The sequence below is a fragment of the Lichenostomus cassidix genome, chromosome 11 (genome assembly GCF_008360975.1).
Source record: "Lichenostomus cassidix isolate B80296 chromosome 11, HeHo_3.0, whole genome shotgun sequence".
Lineage (NCBI taxonomy): Eukaryota > Metazoa > Chordata > Aves > Passeriformes > Meliphagidae > Lichenostomus > Lichenostomus cassidix.
The window spans coordinates 9,028,358-9,045,723 of record NC_139492.1 but is presented as its reverse complement, the minus strand read 5'-3'; the positions used below and the strand labels follow the sequence as shown (position 1 = coordinate 9,045,723).

Genomic DNA, 17,366 nt, shown 5'->3' with positions numbered 1-17,366 from the left:
TAGGACATCTTACTACTTCTCAAATAGCCTTCAAAAGAAACACAATTCTTAGAGATGACTGTCTACTGGATGCAGAACCAAGGCCATTAATGATAACTTCAGAGGGACAGCTCTAGCTCCTTGATGGACCCTATGTTTTACAAGGACTTCAGTACTGCAGTTGTGAGTAAAAAGCAGTGTCTCACATGTTTTTAATTTGTTTCACATTTTCTCAAATGTGAAAAATTAATATTGAGGCAGAAGATTCATGTGCAGACTGATATAATGGAAAATACTGGTCAGGCAGCTTGTTCTGAAGTTTGTCTGGGTGTTTTCTCACCCTGCAAGTTGTGAAATACTTGACTCCTTGTGGACTAGAAGTTCAGCTGCAGGGCTCATGTGCTCATGAGATAGTAAATCTCCTCATCTGTTCTGTGTTGTTGTTCAATAGTGAGTGATTCCTATCTCAAGAACATATTGGGAAATACAGCTTCACTTTTTATGAGTAGATAACTGAAGTTGCTGCTTTTTTGTGAGATAATGTCACATTGCTATACTGAATGTGACTATATAGCAATTAAAGGGCTGTTAGGGTAGACAAAGAGTGGTAACTGGGTGGGGTAAAATCTAAAGGGTTTCATCTGTTCCTTACTATGTGCTGCAAAACAAAATCTTGCTAAAGTTTTCTCTAATTTCAGTGAAGGAGTCCTATTGAAGGAAAAAACCCTCTGTGCTGTGGACTTTTCTCCTATTCAGGAGAAAAAAATACTTTTTGATAACAAGCAGTAATAACAAATACATATGCAAAGTTTAGAGAAACATTCTTCTTCCATTAACAGCTAAGGATTTTATTTCCCCATGTTTATTTCAGTTTACAAGCTAAATTAATACAACTCAAATATCCTTCACTGTGACACAATCAGACTTCAAAAATTAACTTCTAGTTAGTATTTGTAATTTCTTTGTAAGGATGTGTAATGTAGCTATTAAGCAGCTGTCCAGAACAAGGAATACAAATTACAATATGCTTCTTAATCAGTAGTTATCTTAATCTTATTACAAATTATTGACTTGAAAAGTAACAAAAGTAAGCATAAAAAATATTAGGCACAATTGAAATAAATTAAACTTCAAAAGCAAACACTTAATGCCATGCAGTTTTTCACAGTGATTTTGCATACACTCACAAACCTAAAGCCCTTGCAAATACTAATTGTATTGGTTTCTTATGGCAAAGTCCACTATTCTATATGAGAAGAAAAAGAAAAATTCTTTTATTTGCAAGGTGAAGTTCTTATGATATTAGACACTTTGCACTGCTACCATAATTTTCTTAGGCATAAAAAATAATATCAAGGATCTCTCCTTTCTTCTCACCTAAGCCTGATCCAATTCTTCCATAATTTAATAGACATCTTGGAAGCTTAACTTCTTTGAATCAAAATTTTTGAGGATATTGCGAATATATATATTTAATACATCAATAATTTAATTGCCACTGGAGTATGCAATGTGTTTGACATCAAATACAGCATGCAGTCTGCAATGGTGTTTGTCACACAACACAGTTCTCATACCTCCTGTTTCTTCTGGAAGGATGTCACACTTCACATTTGACTTGTTCAAACCTATTACCACAGGATAATGCAGCAAATGAGCTTGACTGTGTAAACAACCCTAATTACTTTCAAATCTAAATAAAGTAATGAATAAAAACAGCTTTAGACTTTCCATTGACCCAGAAGAGTTTTGTGTCATTAGTACACTTTAAAAGCATTCTTACCCATATGAAGTATTTAACTTCTTAAAACTTTATGTAATATAACGATTTTTGAACACGTAAATTTTTTTCTGAAGAAAAACTTAGTTTTAAGCTTTCAAAGTCTCTCTTTTCCACATGCAGTTCTTTTCTGTTTTCTGCACACAGACTTTCTAGAAATCAGAAGTAATTTAAATGGAAAATAAAAATGCTGTATTCCTTACAATTTGAGCTTTTAGCCACCTTGCTGAGGTTCTCAGCAACAGTGAAATAGTGCTCATTTCATGATGGGAATATTAACTTACAAATAAAACTAGGTTGTCAATGCCAATTCTTATGAAACACACAAGAAAAAAACTTAAAAAAACTTTTATCTCTCTCTAGCTTTCCCTGGACTGCTCAATAAATGAAACTGAGAGTATGAGGAGAAAAGACTGCTGAGGAATAACACAGATTATTCACTGAGTTCCTTGTTAGAGATTTTCTGTGCCTGCCAAAGGATCTTTGTGCTTAGCTACAACCAGATTTCTTTTCCTGTCTTCCTCTGTTACAGTCTGACTGATCTGTTCAAACAACTTTGACATCTTGGAAAACCTCAGGTGGTTCTGAAACCTTCGTGCAGCAAAAGCATAAAGCAGAGGGTTAATACAGCTGCTGATGAATACAAGTGCTCCAGAGATGTACACTCCTTTGTCTACAATTTCGTCCAGTGCCAAAGATATCTCCTCATTAGAGAGTTCTATCTCAATTGAAATAACATCCAGGATGTTAAAGAGATGGTGAGGGAACCAGCACAGGATGAATGCCACCACAACGCTGGCAATGAGACGTTCCGATCGCTGCTTGGATTGGTAAGTCATTCTGCTTATTCTTTTTGCAACACACACATAACAGGTGCAAATAATGAAGAAAGGAATTACAAAACCTGCAAGGGTCTCCAGCAGAAGATATGACACTTTCTGTCTGTTAGAAGAGTAGTTGCGACATGCGCATAGAAGTCGACCGTTCATTTCTTCTGTCTCTTGAAATGGAATGACAGAAATGCCGAAGGCAATAGACAGGAACCAAATGAGGAACATGATCAAAAAAATTTTTTCTTTACTTTTGTATCTTTGAATTGTGAAAGGGTAAAACACAGCCATTAGCCGCTCCAAGCTGAGTGCTGTAATTAGAAATATACTGGCATACATGCTGCAGTAAATAATGAAAACCAGCGTTTTGCAGAAGACGACTCCAAAAACCCACGAGTCAGCAAAGGAGTAAATCCAAATGGGTAAAGTGATCAGTACAAGGACATCAGCAATGGCCAGGTTCAAGATCAGCAGGACTGAAAGAGACACTTGCTTCATTTTGGTACAAACAATCCAGATGACGATGCAGTTTCCAGGGGTGCCAATAATAAATGACAAGCTCAGTATTATGCAGACTACTGACCTCACAATATTCCATGTTGAGTTGACACTGCTTTCCTCAGCTGGACTCATTCTGGAAATTTTTCAGTTCTTGGTTGCTCTGTGCTGTGCTTTTATTCTGAAGATGTTGGTGAACTACCCGAAAATTCTCCTCTAACTGATGTTCTGAAGGCTGATACAGACTGTGAGCTCACATCCTGATGCTCTACAGATGTCTGACCACATATGGCAGTTCCTGTTGTTTAGGAGGATGGGCATTTTTGCACACAAAGCAAAACCAAAAATACAGTGCTGCACATACTTTGCTTTCAGTTGCACATCCATTGTGCTTCAGCAGATTTTAAAGTATGTTGGTGGTCTTTCTAAAGTGTCCCTATTTAAAGAAATTTGCTACTGTGTTGCTGTTACTGATCTAATCAACAGCTGCCAGGAGAAAGAAACCCTTTTTATACGGTTCTGCTCTTGCTCCTGTGAATTACTCAGCACTTTATTTTATAAAATCTAAAAAAAGTGGGGTGGCAGGTAAACTACAAATGTGCATTAGATGTTTGACATGAATTTTAAAGCCCAAGAAATTGTGCTTACTGCCTTCATATAATCTTTTTTTAATTCAGCAGAAAATAGTCAATCATACTTTAGAAATATGCTGGCATAAAGAAAATCGAGATTTCTCCTATTTGTACTGTACTGGTACAATAAATTGGATGGGAGCTATATTTTTAATTCTCTGGTAAATTGCAGTTCTTTACCAAACAATAACCATCAGAATATTCAGTCTGTATACAGAGTTATAGGAGGAAATGCTCCATGTCAGAGAGAAAATATATGATTACATTATTGTCCTGCTGTGCCAGCAGTGGGCTATGACTTTTATGACTTTTCCTAGGAAACTTGGTAGTCAGTGCAGTATTCAAATCCTAAATGAATCGTAAGTTCTTCAGAGTCTGGCCAAAAAGTATGAAACTATTTTGTTATCCTAATCTCAAAAACATCTTTAAAAGTTCTTTAGTAAAATGTTAAAGGGGGAACTAGAACAGCAGAGCCAACAGAATGTTTAAGAAGTGAAACTGGAAGGGTATTTACCACAAAAAAAGATTCACAGAAACAAAGGACTTATTCATAGCTTTCTTAAATTTAAAAACGTGATACAGACAATTTCCCTAATTTTACAAATCTGGCAAATGTAGTGCATAGTAATAAGTCAAAAGTATTTTTCACCATGGAAAAAGGATTGTAACATCACCACCCCCAAAGCAGCTTAGCTGGTTTTGCTCTCATAAGAGTATAATGAGATCAAAAGCAAATCCAGAATAACCCCGCTGAAGTTAAGTATTATATCTTCAAAATACTATTTGTGTAATAAAGATTTTAATCAGGATTTAATCTGACACATGATTCCAGTTCCTTTCATTTTTAACTACATTTAAGGAAGATTGGGTAGGGGGAAATCCAAAACAAGTTGTTTGTATTCTGAAGGGAATTTCTGAAAACCACTTGTGAAAACTAACTAATGGGAGGAAGTGCTGGGCAGCGTCTCTTCTTCTAATGAAATCACCTCTATAAACATTATTTCTCCAGAAGTACCTTTGAAGACTATTTTTAATTTATTGCCAGTGGCACATCTAGATTGAACTAAGTTGCAGATTTTTATTGGGAAATAGTCAAGAAGAGATGACCAGTACCTCTTGTCACCCAGTGCTACAGGGAGTGCCAGCTTCTTTAGGTAAAGTCAATCTAGATTATTATTATTGTATCACATGCTGATTATCAAGACTTTGACCTGAATTACAGAGGGCCCAGGTGACAAAAAACCTACAGAACCAAAGACTCTAGATAGTATAGAAAGTTACACTGATTACTAGAAATTCTGCTTAACGGAAAGCTGGGCTTTCTAATTGCTAAAATCCTGTAGTAAATTATATATAGTAAATATATATATAGTAAATATATATATAGTAAATATATATATAGTAAATTATATGTAGTAAATTATATTATATATAAAATCCTTAGTAAATTATACTAACTGCTAGAAATTGTAGATAACAAGCTATGCTGATAAGTAAATTTTTATGTCACACTAAAGCTCTAACTGTAGTACAAGCTTGTGGCCAGTCCAGCAATAATCCCTAAAAGGACCTACATGTTCTGTACCATTGTGTGACATGTCTGCAAGATTTTCTTCTGTAAAGCTTTACTTTCGGTGAAAAAGAGCTGTTGTCTGAACAACCATCGCTATGAGTATAGTTCTAATCCAGTGGTGTATGGATCTGGATGAATTTCTGAAGCATCTGGCCATAATTTTTTCAGAAACACATCTCTCCACTTGAGTTGAAGTTTGCTTGCCAGATGGCCTCCGCCTCTGGCTGTCTCTTTCAATTAAACAAGAAAACAGATGAATCTCTGAGTTGTAGGCACAGCCTGGAATTTCAGTTTCAAAAAAGATCCCAGAGAAGTGTTGAAATGCTAAGATTTCCTTGAGTAAGACTCTGAAGCCACGTTACAAGACTAAATATCTCAGACATCAGAGTTAACATTAGCTCAGGAGTACGTTTGTGAGCAGCTCTTAGTGACTGCCGGATCACTATGAAAACTTCAGACTGTAAGCTGTCTTTAATATTCTCTAAAAGTGTCTGACTGTTATTAATCAAATTTATATTAGGAGTACACAAACTTTTTGGGAAGTTCAGCAAATATTTCCATTAACAGGGAGAGCAATGAAGTGTAGTCAACAATATGCCAAACACAACAGTGGCTAAACAATTCAGTATCTTTACTCACTCTAGTCACCACGTGTGGGTAGGACTTCAGTGTGTGACCATGCATTTGGACTTTAGACCAAAGAAGCTCTGGTCTCCCTCATGACAGCAGTGAAATTAGGCTGCACCTGTGTGTTTAAAGAAAAAAAAATTAAGTTTTTTGTGTGCATGCATATTATATGCAGTGCAACAACTCAGCCATCAATACAGGAAATTTTCTGCAAGTCTGTTACACTTAGATTGGCAAATAACTTCTGAAATCTTTCCAAGCTTAAAAAGTCTCTGCCACTGCTATGAAACACTTTGAATAGAATTTGCTTCAGCTTAAGTATCAGGTATGTGCTTCCCTCATCCTTAAAATTATTTACGCTGAATGAGTAAAGCATGAGCTTCCCTCTGGTGGATGCTCTGTAATTTGCACTACCACTGAGCATTTTCAAAGAACGGTGTCTGCACCCCTAAATGTAAATTATAATTGAAATTTCCACCTTTTGTGTATTTATGAGAATCAGAGTTTCACTTCAAAATACTGAGAGTCTGTCAGCTAAGAGCCTCTGCTCAAAGTGTATCCATCCCTCCATGCAGTGAGAGCATCCCTGTAAGGATTTACAGAGCAGCTGATGCATGGCAAATCCAGAATCTTGTAAAACTTGTATCTAGAACTCTACCAAGAAGACTTTCAAAATCCTCTCTAAATTTTGTCTTCAGAAGGATCGCCTGGATGTTTGTCTAGTAAGTGATTGTAGAATAATGATTATCAAGTATCATGTATCTGCTGAGATGCTGCAAATTGATGTTATAACCTCATTTGTCTGTTAATGTGCAAGGGAAGAACTTATTAGCCTGAACCCCTTAGTTCTTCAGCCATTGAATTGAGGTGTATTTGCAGGATTTGTACAAATGTCTTATAACAAACTCAGTTCCATGCTGCTACTGAGGACAGCATGAAAGTGCCTCCCCTTGCCTTGATCAGAGAACTATGGGCTAGTTCTCAGCTGATCTAAAAGTTGCTTTCTTGATTTCAGGAGGGTCTCCTATATAAGTGGGATTTCATAAGGGTATGCAGCAGCCAATAATCTCTCTGCTCTGCAATTACTGCAAAACGAAGTGCAGTGTAGGAAAAGACAGTCACCAGACATTTCTAAGGTCTTGCAAACACTGTTTGTGACAGCAGCCCATGGGGCAGCAAGTACAAATAAGAACACTCCCAGTGCTGCTTTATCAGAGAGAAAATAACTTAGGGAAGAACTTGGGATCAGTTCTAGAATGTAATAAGAGATGTGTACTTTGCATTATAATTCTAATGATATTTAAAAATTGTATTCCTTACCCAGCGCATTGGCAAATAACAATAGTTTTATATGACTGATTAGAGAAAAGATTTCCTGTTATGTTCAGGGGAAACTGCTTTAGGACTTGTGAGAGGGAAGTGCTTCCAAGGCACCTGTTGTGTGTGCATCAGACATGCTTACATATTGGTACCTTTCTTGCCCTAGCAGGCTGATCACTGACAATCAGAGTATGTTTCCATGGTGAAAACCACGGAGAAATATTTTCCTTGTACAGACATAGCAGGTGCATTAAATTAGAGGTGTTAATTAAGATAGTGGAGAACTGCATTCATAATTCTGACTATAAGCAGGAATATGAATAACAATTATGCAGAGATTATGGAAAAACTTACAGATAGCTTTTCTTGACATTATGAATGTATGCATTTTTAGTGTCCTGTTACAGTACAAGCTTTTGAACAGTGAATGTATAGATTGGTTACAATTTAAGGCAAGACTGGCCTGTTCTGTATCAGCTACCACTAAGTAGCTATTTGTCTACAAATTGTTGTTAGCCAAAATCCTTAACTATACAAGCATATCAGGCACCACAGTTGCTGCTGGGTAAATCAAATACACTGTTTGCATGCTCTTTCTTTTGAGTAATAAGTTACTGATGACAAATACTGCTTGGACGATTTGCTGCCAAACTTTTTTTTTTTTTAAATTTTTAATTATTTAGCTAAACCCACTGACATTTCTACCTTGTTTACTGCGATTGCATGTAAATATTATTTTGCTATATGATTAATATCTCTTTTTGTTATTCAGCAGTGGTGAAATAAAGTCTTTCGCAGTGCCTCTCTTAGTGAAGGAGCTGTGATTAAAAACCCACAACAGATACTTTGCAGTGGCTGAGCAGCAGCACCAGACGGCAGCTGTTCTGCCCACGGGGAAGGGGCTGTCCCTGCACTTCTGTGTTTGCAACGCAGGGCGGCACTGGGAAACTATCTCTGGGTTTTTGGCTGAGCCTGCAGGCCGGAGGTGCTGCCTTTCTCTGCACCGGGTACTCGGCGTTCAAAGCCATGGGTCTGCACAGAACTGATTCTTTTGCGTAAGAAGGTCTGGTGATTGTGACTAAAATTTCAATAAATTTATAGAGAAAAACGACAATGTCTTTTTTTTTGTCCTGTACATCACATTATTTTCTAAATACTCATATTTCTAGCTATCTCAGTTCTGTTTTGATACATATACATTTCCAATGCTACATTCTGTTTTAACTGATACAGTAAGGACAGCTCCCTCTGTGGAAAAGAAAAAAGAAAAGCTAATTTTAATCAAATAAATTTAATTTTCTACGCCTCTGAAGGAACAAAGTTTGGAAAGTTTGGTAATTATATAAACAATTGGTCCATCAGTGTAGTTTCCATTAGCGTGTTGTTTTTGAAAAGCAGATCAAACTGCGATTTCGCAGGGTTGTGAAACAACCCCGTTCAGCAGATTTGAGCATCTTTGAAGACTTCTTTAATTCCTTTATTACATAAGCATTAAGCTTAGGTCCTAGTGTGACATGAAGTCTTGATTTTGTGACCTTGTATCAGGGCACTGGTTAATTGTGCTGAAATTAGAAAGACTGTACTGATTTTATGGGGAATACAAAGATCTTTCTCCTGCCCTGTAGCAGCCACCTGTAGCAGTGTGTGTCAGGAATGTCTGTGTCCTCAGCCACTTAGTAATTAACATACCTGACATTCTGTTCTGCATAGCCAGAGAATTGAGCACATTGTGCCATGCTGCTTTTCAGAATGGTCTTGTCCAAACATTCTTAATCTGAAACAAAACATAGTCAGGATTGACTCTGAGATGCTATACAGAACAACACTAACAGATATTTAGTAAATACACACATAATACATTGCATAGAAAAAGTGTAAGATATGCAATCTTCAGGCAAAGATAATTTTTTATCATTCTGTAAGGTGACCCATTGTTTCTGTAGAACTTTTATATAATATTAGAAATTACTGTGAACAATGATAACTACTCCATTAAATGAAGCCAATGTTTTCACTGGCAGAAAGTGGTAGCACCATTTTCTTAGTTAAAAAATATAAATATTTATGGAATTTAATGTACTCTGAAGCTAATAGACTCTGAAATAATCTCATGTCATACTTTTCCTATATTTTACTCTTGAGTCTAATAAAATGATCTGGTTTTACGCAGACTTATTTCTTATGTCCTAGTGTTGAGTCAGATCAAAAAGTACTTTTAGCCCATATCTTGTCTGGTAGCAGCCACAAGCAGGTGCTTAGACAAGAATATAAGGACAAGCCATGTGTGTCTATACTTGCCCCACACATTCTCTGGCATTCATTCAATTACAGCTGAGGAGTTTCCTGAATCAGGGATGGTTTCTGTGTATTTAATAAAGCTTTGTGAACATTTATTCTGTAGACTTCCTAAGCCTATCCTTGAACTCACATGAACTTTTAGCACTGCAGCTTTGATCCATGCTGTGTGAAGAATCACCTCTTTTTGTCTGTTTGCTGGCCTCCTGTTGGCTTCAGCTGGCTCCCCACAGTTCACATGTTGGAAAAACAGCAAGCAGCACATCCACGTTCATCCTTTCCAGAGTCCTTCTTTGATTAACCCTACATCTGTCAGTCATTTTTAGTCATTTGCAGACTGAAGAATTCTTCCATACATGAATGCACCTATACCCTGTGTAGAAATTGTCCCATGCTTTTCATCATCCCTTCATTCTTCTCATTGTTTCTTCATTCAGGTCTTACATGTTTCTTTCAGACTGAGGAACAGACTAGCTCTGAAAGTCAATAGTTCAATTAAACCACAGTGTGCTGATGGGGGAAAATGAAAGAAATCAAAACACACAGAGGTCAAAATACCCTCATCTCCAGTCTGTTTGTCTCACTCTGCTGAAGTAACACGGTTGGCCATACTGCACCCAAACATGTTTGGTTTTTTTTTTTCTAATTGGGGATTAGTTTAGTTTACATTCAAACCACAAAAATAATAATTAGCTTTTGTCTTTCTCAATGTCAGCCTGTGCTCTAGGATTTAGAAGACTTTGTTCCAAAGGTCACTGTGTCATTCTTCCTTCCTTTACTCCAGATGCTCCACAATCATAGAAATCCTCATGTGATGCAATTACCTTGTAATCCTTAAACCATAGGTTATCCTCTTTGTAGCTCTGCTGAGTGTTCTATTCTGTGCTTAAACCACTAAAAGTCAAGTTTATTTTAAAATTGCCATTATTTGGCATTGTACGAAAGGCAGCTTTAATTGCATCTTTTACTTTTTTCTCGGTAGCTTTGTGTCTTGTTATGCCTGGCTGTGTGGGAAACATTTAATCCTTCATGGTATTGAACCGAATGTCTTTAGTATCTCTTTTCTGACACAGCAAATGTGTGACTCCTCTTTCTCTCATGATTGCTGTTTTCCTGTCTTTTGAGTTTGTGACTATTCACCAAGGCTTGTGGTATCTGACCACAGTGTCACTGAAACTCTCGCTAGAGCTCTGCTGCCCTGGGTCCACTCTGTGTTAGCTGCATGTACCTCATGTTGGCCCAGCAAAGTGTTTGCTATCTGCAATATACCCTGATACCCAGGGCTGGGATTTGGCACATTCTGCGATCTGTTAGTGAGTGAAAAACAGACTACAAAGTATGGAAAACATGGCTAAGGCTCCTGGTAGACACTACTGATGAGTATCCATTGATCACATTACTAGGGATGCCCCTTGGCATGACAAATCACAGATCAAGTAACAACCTTCATCCACATTCTAGTCCTCTGATTGAGGTTTTGAACAGTGCTAGGCTGAATTTATAATTAATGAGATCTGTTAGGTTGTTGTCGTCATGTAATGCTAACTTCCATAAAAGTTTATACAGATATCAAGAAGACAACTATAAAGGATATAAAACCAGATTTTAAACACACATTTATAAAGAATTCACATTTAAGACTATTAGTCTCCTGTATTATCTGAAAACAATCATCTTTTGTAAACACAAAAGAAAAAAACAGCACTGTCAAGTAGATTGCCAAAATGAGGAAATATCCAATAAAATAGAGGAAGAGACAAGCTTTGAGAGAACTGTTTTCTGCAGCCAATCAACGCATCTTTGCAGCACACAAACACAGCAGAACTGTTTTCACAAGTTATGTTAGGATGAAGTCCAAGTAGAAGAGTTGAAATTGCCTCATAATCATATAACCTTTTACAGGAAATCATGACCAATTTATCCACCACATGAAAACTCATGTATTTCTTGCTTTCAGCAGAAAACTTGCTTTTATGTCACATGATAGGAGTACACATTTTTTACTGCTTCTTTGGCTTGTAATCTGAGCAGCTTCACTTCCAGCTGCCAAGCACTGATAGTCAAATTAATTTCACCATACCATGAAGAAACTCCTATGTGTGTTAGTCTATTGTCAGCATAGCATGGCAACAATATTGACAACATCTCAAGCTGTCTTTAGCATACTAATTAAAGAAAAAAAAAATTTCCACTAAATCCATCCTTTCAAAGTGCTATGTCTAGATAGCTTGGCAGGCTTCCCCTTTCTAGTATGTCCACAGGTGTCTCTAAAATATCATTATGCAGGTTAAAATATCACAGGTCAGTTTACTGCTGCCTGTTTAAAAGATCTTTCATTCAGTGTTAATACCAGGAATGTGTAAAAGGAAATGGTGGATTTTTACAGAGTTTTCATTTTATATCCACTTACTTGTTCAATAGAAGTATCGGAATAACTGTCCTGATCCAAATTTGATCATAGCTATGATTTGAACACAAGGATTAAAATAATGACCTTCAAAAGTCCCTTCCAACCCTAATTTCCCTGTAACTGTATTTTTGCACTGACATGTTTCACAGAGCCTCACACGATGTTACTCATGCTGCTGATTAAGCCATTTCCTCATGATTAACTGTTCCCAGCTCCTTGTGTCTCTCAGTCTAGAAGGGAACTATGTCCTTACAGGAATCATCAAGCAATACTTCATAACTTCATATACACAAAGGATGGGACAGTAAGTGCCTGTGCATTTGTAGCATATTTGTCTCTTACTCTTTTTGATACCAGCCAAACAGCAGAGGAGGCATTCACTTTCACATTCAGTGACAGCTGAAACTCAGATATGAGCAACTACTTTTATTAATCTTGTTAATTTTGTTTGGTTTTAATGTTAATCAAAAAACTTGGTTAAAATGTTGGTCTGTCCCATTTGGTTCTTACGTGTAGTCAGTTTTCCTACTCATATCTAGTTTTTAATGTGATAATCTGGGTTTAAAGGATAGAAAAAAAAAAGAGTGGGCTATGTACAGATCTTCACATCTAAGGTGACATTTGCTTTACAGATGCATCTTTTAGTGGGATTGCATACCCATTTCGGAGCCAGAGACATAATTATAAAATAAAGGAAAAAATTCTACTTATCCTTTAAACTCAGGTAAACTCTCATTTTTTAATGTACCCACTAAAGAGGAACTTTCGGATTGTTTTTCATAGGTTGAAGGGAAGTCTCTCAACAAATGTGATCAGGATCAGATGTTTTTCCATCCTTCAGTGTTGGAACAATTTAGCACTAAAAATGAGTGAGTGAAACCTTAAGGAGACTAGACAAAGACCAACATCCCCTTCAATACATGACTGAATTACTGACACCAGTTTCAGTTCTTCTGGACACACTTGTGTTTCCAGAGATGGATTCACTTTTTGCAGTAATCCATTGGATTCAGTAGCAGCAGTGTTGTGTCTCTTCAGAAGCAGCTCTGAGCTAGCAGATTTCCTAAGCCCTATATTTCTCTGTGACTTCCCTGGCACCCTGTCCAGCTAGGACACCAAACAGGTGTGACATTGGATGCAACTGCTTATTAAACAGTGGACTCTTGCCTTTTCATTATATGTGGACAAGAATCCTGAAATGCTCTGCTTGACTCGTGTCACCATGTCCTCTCTAACCACCCTCAGTCTTGTAAGACATGCTAAGCCTTACAATGACAGCATGCCGAATTCTGCTTTTTCTCCAAATCTTCTCTTCCCAGAAAAAAGTACCTTGTCTGCAGATTACAACCACCTTGTCAGCTTTCTACCTCAGAGGGCCCAAGTTTCTCTGCACAGCAAAAGGGGTCAGGTTCTACCACTCTCGCAATGTGCTGGGAAGTTGCTGTAATTTGTGGGAACTTGTGCAAGACATAAACTGTCCCTGAGGGTTCAACCTACTCAGTTTTCATCACATCATGCATTACATTTTCAACACTTTTCCCCACATATTCATCCTACACAAAATTGTATCTCCCCATTTAATCTTCCCATGCCACCTTTTATTTTTTAATTGTTTTAAAATTCCATATATTGCCTAGCTTCAATTTCAAAATTTTTCAATGGTGCAACTCAGAATACCAACTCTGAGTAAATCTTGAGTAAAACTTCCACTATTTAAGTCTGAGGATTATTGCTAAAAATTGCTCAGTCCCAGATTCTAACAAAATTCTCTTTGAGCAGGAATTCTGAAATTCAGCTTGTTAGTAATTAAATCCTCACAATTTACTATGAACCTCTTTTACATGGATGGTTTAAACGGACAAATTGTTTTGCTTTAGCAAAACGTGACCCAAGGGAGTAATATGATCTCTATTATATGGACTAAAGGTTTGAAGACAGATGAGATGACAGTGACTGTTAATCTGTTAACTGTGGTTATCCTACCTTGGCTCTGAGTTTGTGGGTTGATGCTTAGTAAGCCTGCATTTCTGTACTCCCACTACCCAACTGCCCACTACCTGTTTTTCCAGTCCCTGTTTGACATTGTAACCAAATTTAGCCTGAAAGACAATGAGGAACACAAGTCTTGTTTACTGTCCTAATGCTACTGAGCAGCACCATGGGGTATGGAAGTGGATGTGAAGTGTGGAGGAAGCAGGGAGAAGTGAAAGAAGTGTCTTTGCGGCCCTGGTTCAAACACATGTCAGACTGTGTCCTGGGACTGTCCCACTGTGCTGAGGTGCAAGGACAGAGTAGATTTGTGACAACACTTTGGTTGTCTTCACATCTTTCTTTGAAAGTGGCTGTCTTCTACTCATGTGTGTAACTCAGCACAATCGTGTTTGAGGGTATTTGAGCCAATGCAAACACCACTTAAATGGCAAGGATCAGAAGCAAACAGAGAATTCTGTTAAATCAAATAAAAGACATTTAAGCAAACAGTAGATTTCTGGAAAGGATTGTTTCTTTAAATAACCAGTGTGCAAACTCATATCCAGTTCACAGTTTTTGTCAAGTTGCCAGTGCAAGTCCTCAAAGCATCTAAAACAAAGATAATGCTACTGACACTGTAGTTTCTGGTGTTTAATATAATGTATTTCTATGGTGTGGGTTTTTTGGAAGAAGTAAAGAATATTTTCTTAGAAGATGGATTATGCACATGAAAATTCTACAGTGGTAACAAACTGGTCTCTGAAGCATAGATAATGATTTTCTTTTCACTTCATACATAAGTGAAAAAGATGTGGTACTTCTTTTATCAGTAGTTCAACTGTAACAATCTAATTTTCCATTTCTAGCCAGTTTTGGATACAAAACATGTGAAGGAAGCACTATATAGCATGTATTTTATAAAATAATAAGCTGGCTGGCATTTTACTGGTAGTTCAGATGTGTAGTTTGTTCTGTTATTTTTTGAATCTGCTTTGGATGATGAGTGGTAGATTTCTGTGTGGCTACACATGGTCATGTTCCTGAACTGCTGTTACTCTACAAATGTCCTGATGTCAACTCATTCTCTGTGAAGAAAGAGCTGGATTGCTCTTGTAACAAAACAGCCCTTGGAAATAGTGACACTGACTCAATTAATAGTAGGGTATCATCAGCTGTAGAGCAATGCCGTGTGTCCAGGTTCCTGGATTTGTTGGTTTGAGTGACAACAGCACCAGGCACTCGGTGTGAAAACAGAAATTTGCTGTGCATATTTACACCTTACAAAGGCAAAGAGGATTATTCACGTTGTGTTTAAAAGCAAATGGTTCTGATCTCACAAAAGGAGACAATAAAAGAAACAACTAATATTCATGACTTGATTCACGAGCTGAAAGACCGTTATCTAAAGAGGCTGGGCTTGCAGGAATAGCAATTACGTGCTTAGAAGACTTTTCCTGGAAGAGAATTAGATGGAAAGTACTTTACTGAAGGGTGAAGACATTCTCAGCTGTCAAAACAGCACAGAGATTTCTAAAGGAAATATTAAGATTAGCTGGAAGACATCTTGAGTAGAATCAATGAGGAAATGGTTACAGAAGTGATACATATGTGATAATCAGTAGGAGTTATACTTGTAAATGCTGACAAATGCAATGTGTACATCGAGCCCAAAAGGCCTTTGCTCTGAGAGGCTTACAGCAAAGGCTGTAGAAAAATCTGTCCCAAAATGATGCTTTGATGCCACCCAAGGGAACCCACAAGATGTAGAGGACTTGACAGGTGTCATTCCTTGAACCTTGCGTCATAGCACAAGTGATCCCAGCCAGGCTATTTGGACATGTGCGTTTTGGGGCTTTTGAGTATGAGAGAAAACTGATTTCAGACAGTCATTCTTTTAAATACTGTTTTACTCTCCCATAAAGTATTTTGCTGCATTTTGTAGCTTTTAATTCGTACACCGGGTTCACTGTTGCAATCAGTTTTAGTCAGTCATACTTGCACACCCTGTAGTTTGTTTTAGTAGGAGGTCATTTCATGTCAACACTTGCACGGTGACTAAGCACCTGCCTTTGATTTTATTGGATGTAAACATGCAAGGTGTGGCTGCTGCCTAGAAAAAGGCAAGTCCAGATTTAGATTTAGCCTTACCTTCCTTGAATGATTTTTCTTCCTCTTTTTAAGGAGGAAGTTGTATCCTTCTCCTTCCATGTCAATGCCAAGACAACGTTTCTTCTAAACTCCTTATAGTAGGCTGCATATCTGATTTACCAGATTCTGCCTTCACACACAAATCTCTAACATGTCGCTCTTCATGAATTACAGAAGTTGTTAAATACTGAATTCAGTGAGGCAAGAAGTTTCAATTTCATACCTTAGTTGGTAGAGCTACCAAGTCACTGAGTAGTTTTCTACTTCTACTTGTCTTTCACTCACATCTTCACTTGCTCATGCTAGTGTATTAACCATTGAAGGTAGGAATATACCTGAAAATTGGTAGATCCACTGGGGGATGTAGGAATCTGTGAAGCAGACACTGTAATGCCCTTGTTGCAAAGTAACCTTATCAGAAATAGCTTCATCCTGAGCACGAATTGATAACATCTGTCTCACAAAGTGTATTTCCACAACAGGAGTAGATATATGAGTGAATCAAGGAACCCTTGTCCTGCCCATCAGCAAAATCATTACTGATCATGAGCTGAGATTAAACTGGTTGCAAGTACCTTTTATTTCTCTTTTTAGTTTCTGCTTGTGTGGCTATCCTTCCTCGTTCCTCTCCACAGACAGACACCCACCAAACGACCGGCACACCGAACACAGCACGTAGCCCCTACTAACTGGCATTGCTGAAGCACAAAGGCTTATAACCCTTCTGGTTCCAAATTACTCTAATTACAGGTCTGCCTGCTGTTGTTACATGTATAAAGGTCTAATGATTTTTTTTTCCTCTCAGTATTGCCAAACGCCTGATCTCAGGGATCCTCTGCACCAATCAGCCCTCACGTTAGTCAGGTGCTGCCCGAAGTGCAGGTATGCCCATGAGCTTCTCTATCAGATGCCCAGTGCTTTGACCGTGTAATATTACAATTCCCAGCTCTTCCAAACACCTTTGCTTTCCCTTGAACCATTCTGACCACGCCCCTTATGCGCTACTTATTTTTAGACATATTTGCAGCAAACGCCCATGACTTCGCTGTTAGGAATTATCACGGCCACACAACCGCAGACGTAGCAATGCGAGACAAACGCGCTCCTCCCTCAGCACGTCTCTCTGCTCAGAGCGTTCTGCCGGCCCGGGGCTCGGGCTGCCCTCCGTACCTGTCCGGGGCAGCGGCCGGGGCTGCCACAGGCACACGCACAGGGCTGTCCGCGGGTCTGCCACAGCCGGGGCTGAGGGCAGCCGCCCGGGCCCTCCGCGCTCGGCGGTGACGCGCTCGGGGGCGGGCCCGGC

General features: G+C 38.2%; 1 protein-coding gene and 1 long non-coding RNA gene across 3 annotated transcripts in view; both read right to left on the bottom strand.

The window, feature by feature from the left end:
- LOC146432266 (uncharacterized) overlaps positions 1-17,347 on the bottom strand; it is a 39,091-nt gene extending 21,744 nt beyond the window's left edge. For both annotated transcript variants that reach the window (XR_014854513.1, XR_014854514.1), the window contains exons 1-3: positions 17,234-17,347; positions 8,929-9,013; positions 5,932-6,037 (exon numbers count right to left, since the gene is read on the bottom strand). This is a non-coding gene — a long non-coding RNA (uncharacterized LOC146432266). The remainder of the gene's footprint in view (positions 1-5,931; positions 6,038-8,928; positions 9,014-17,233) is intronic.
- Positions 789-4,748, bottom strand: LOC146432267 (leukotriene B4 receptor 1-like). The gene has a single exon (XM_085071821.1). The coding sequence runs from the start codon at positions 3,220-3,222 to the stop codon at positions 2,212-2,214; it is 1,011 nt and encodes a 336-aa protein (XP_084927947.1). The 5' UTR covers positions 3,223-4,748; the 3' UTR covers positions 789-2,211.
- Positions 17,348-17,366: the final 19 nt, after the last annotated feature.

Coding starts and splice junctions, on each gene's coding strand:
- LOC146432267 (XM_085071821.1), bottom strand. CDS start 3,222: ATGAGTCCAGCTGAGGAAAGCAGTGTCAACTCAACATGGAATATTGTG.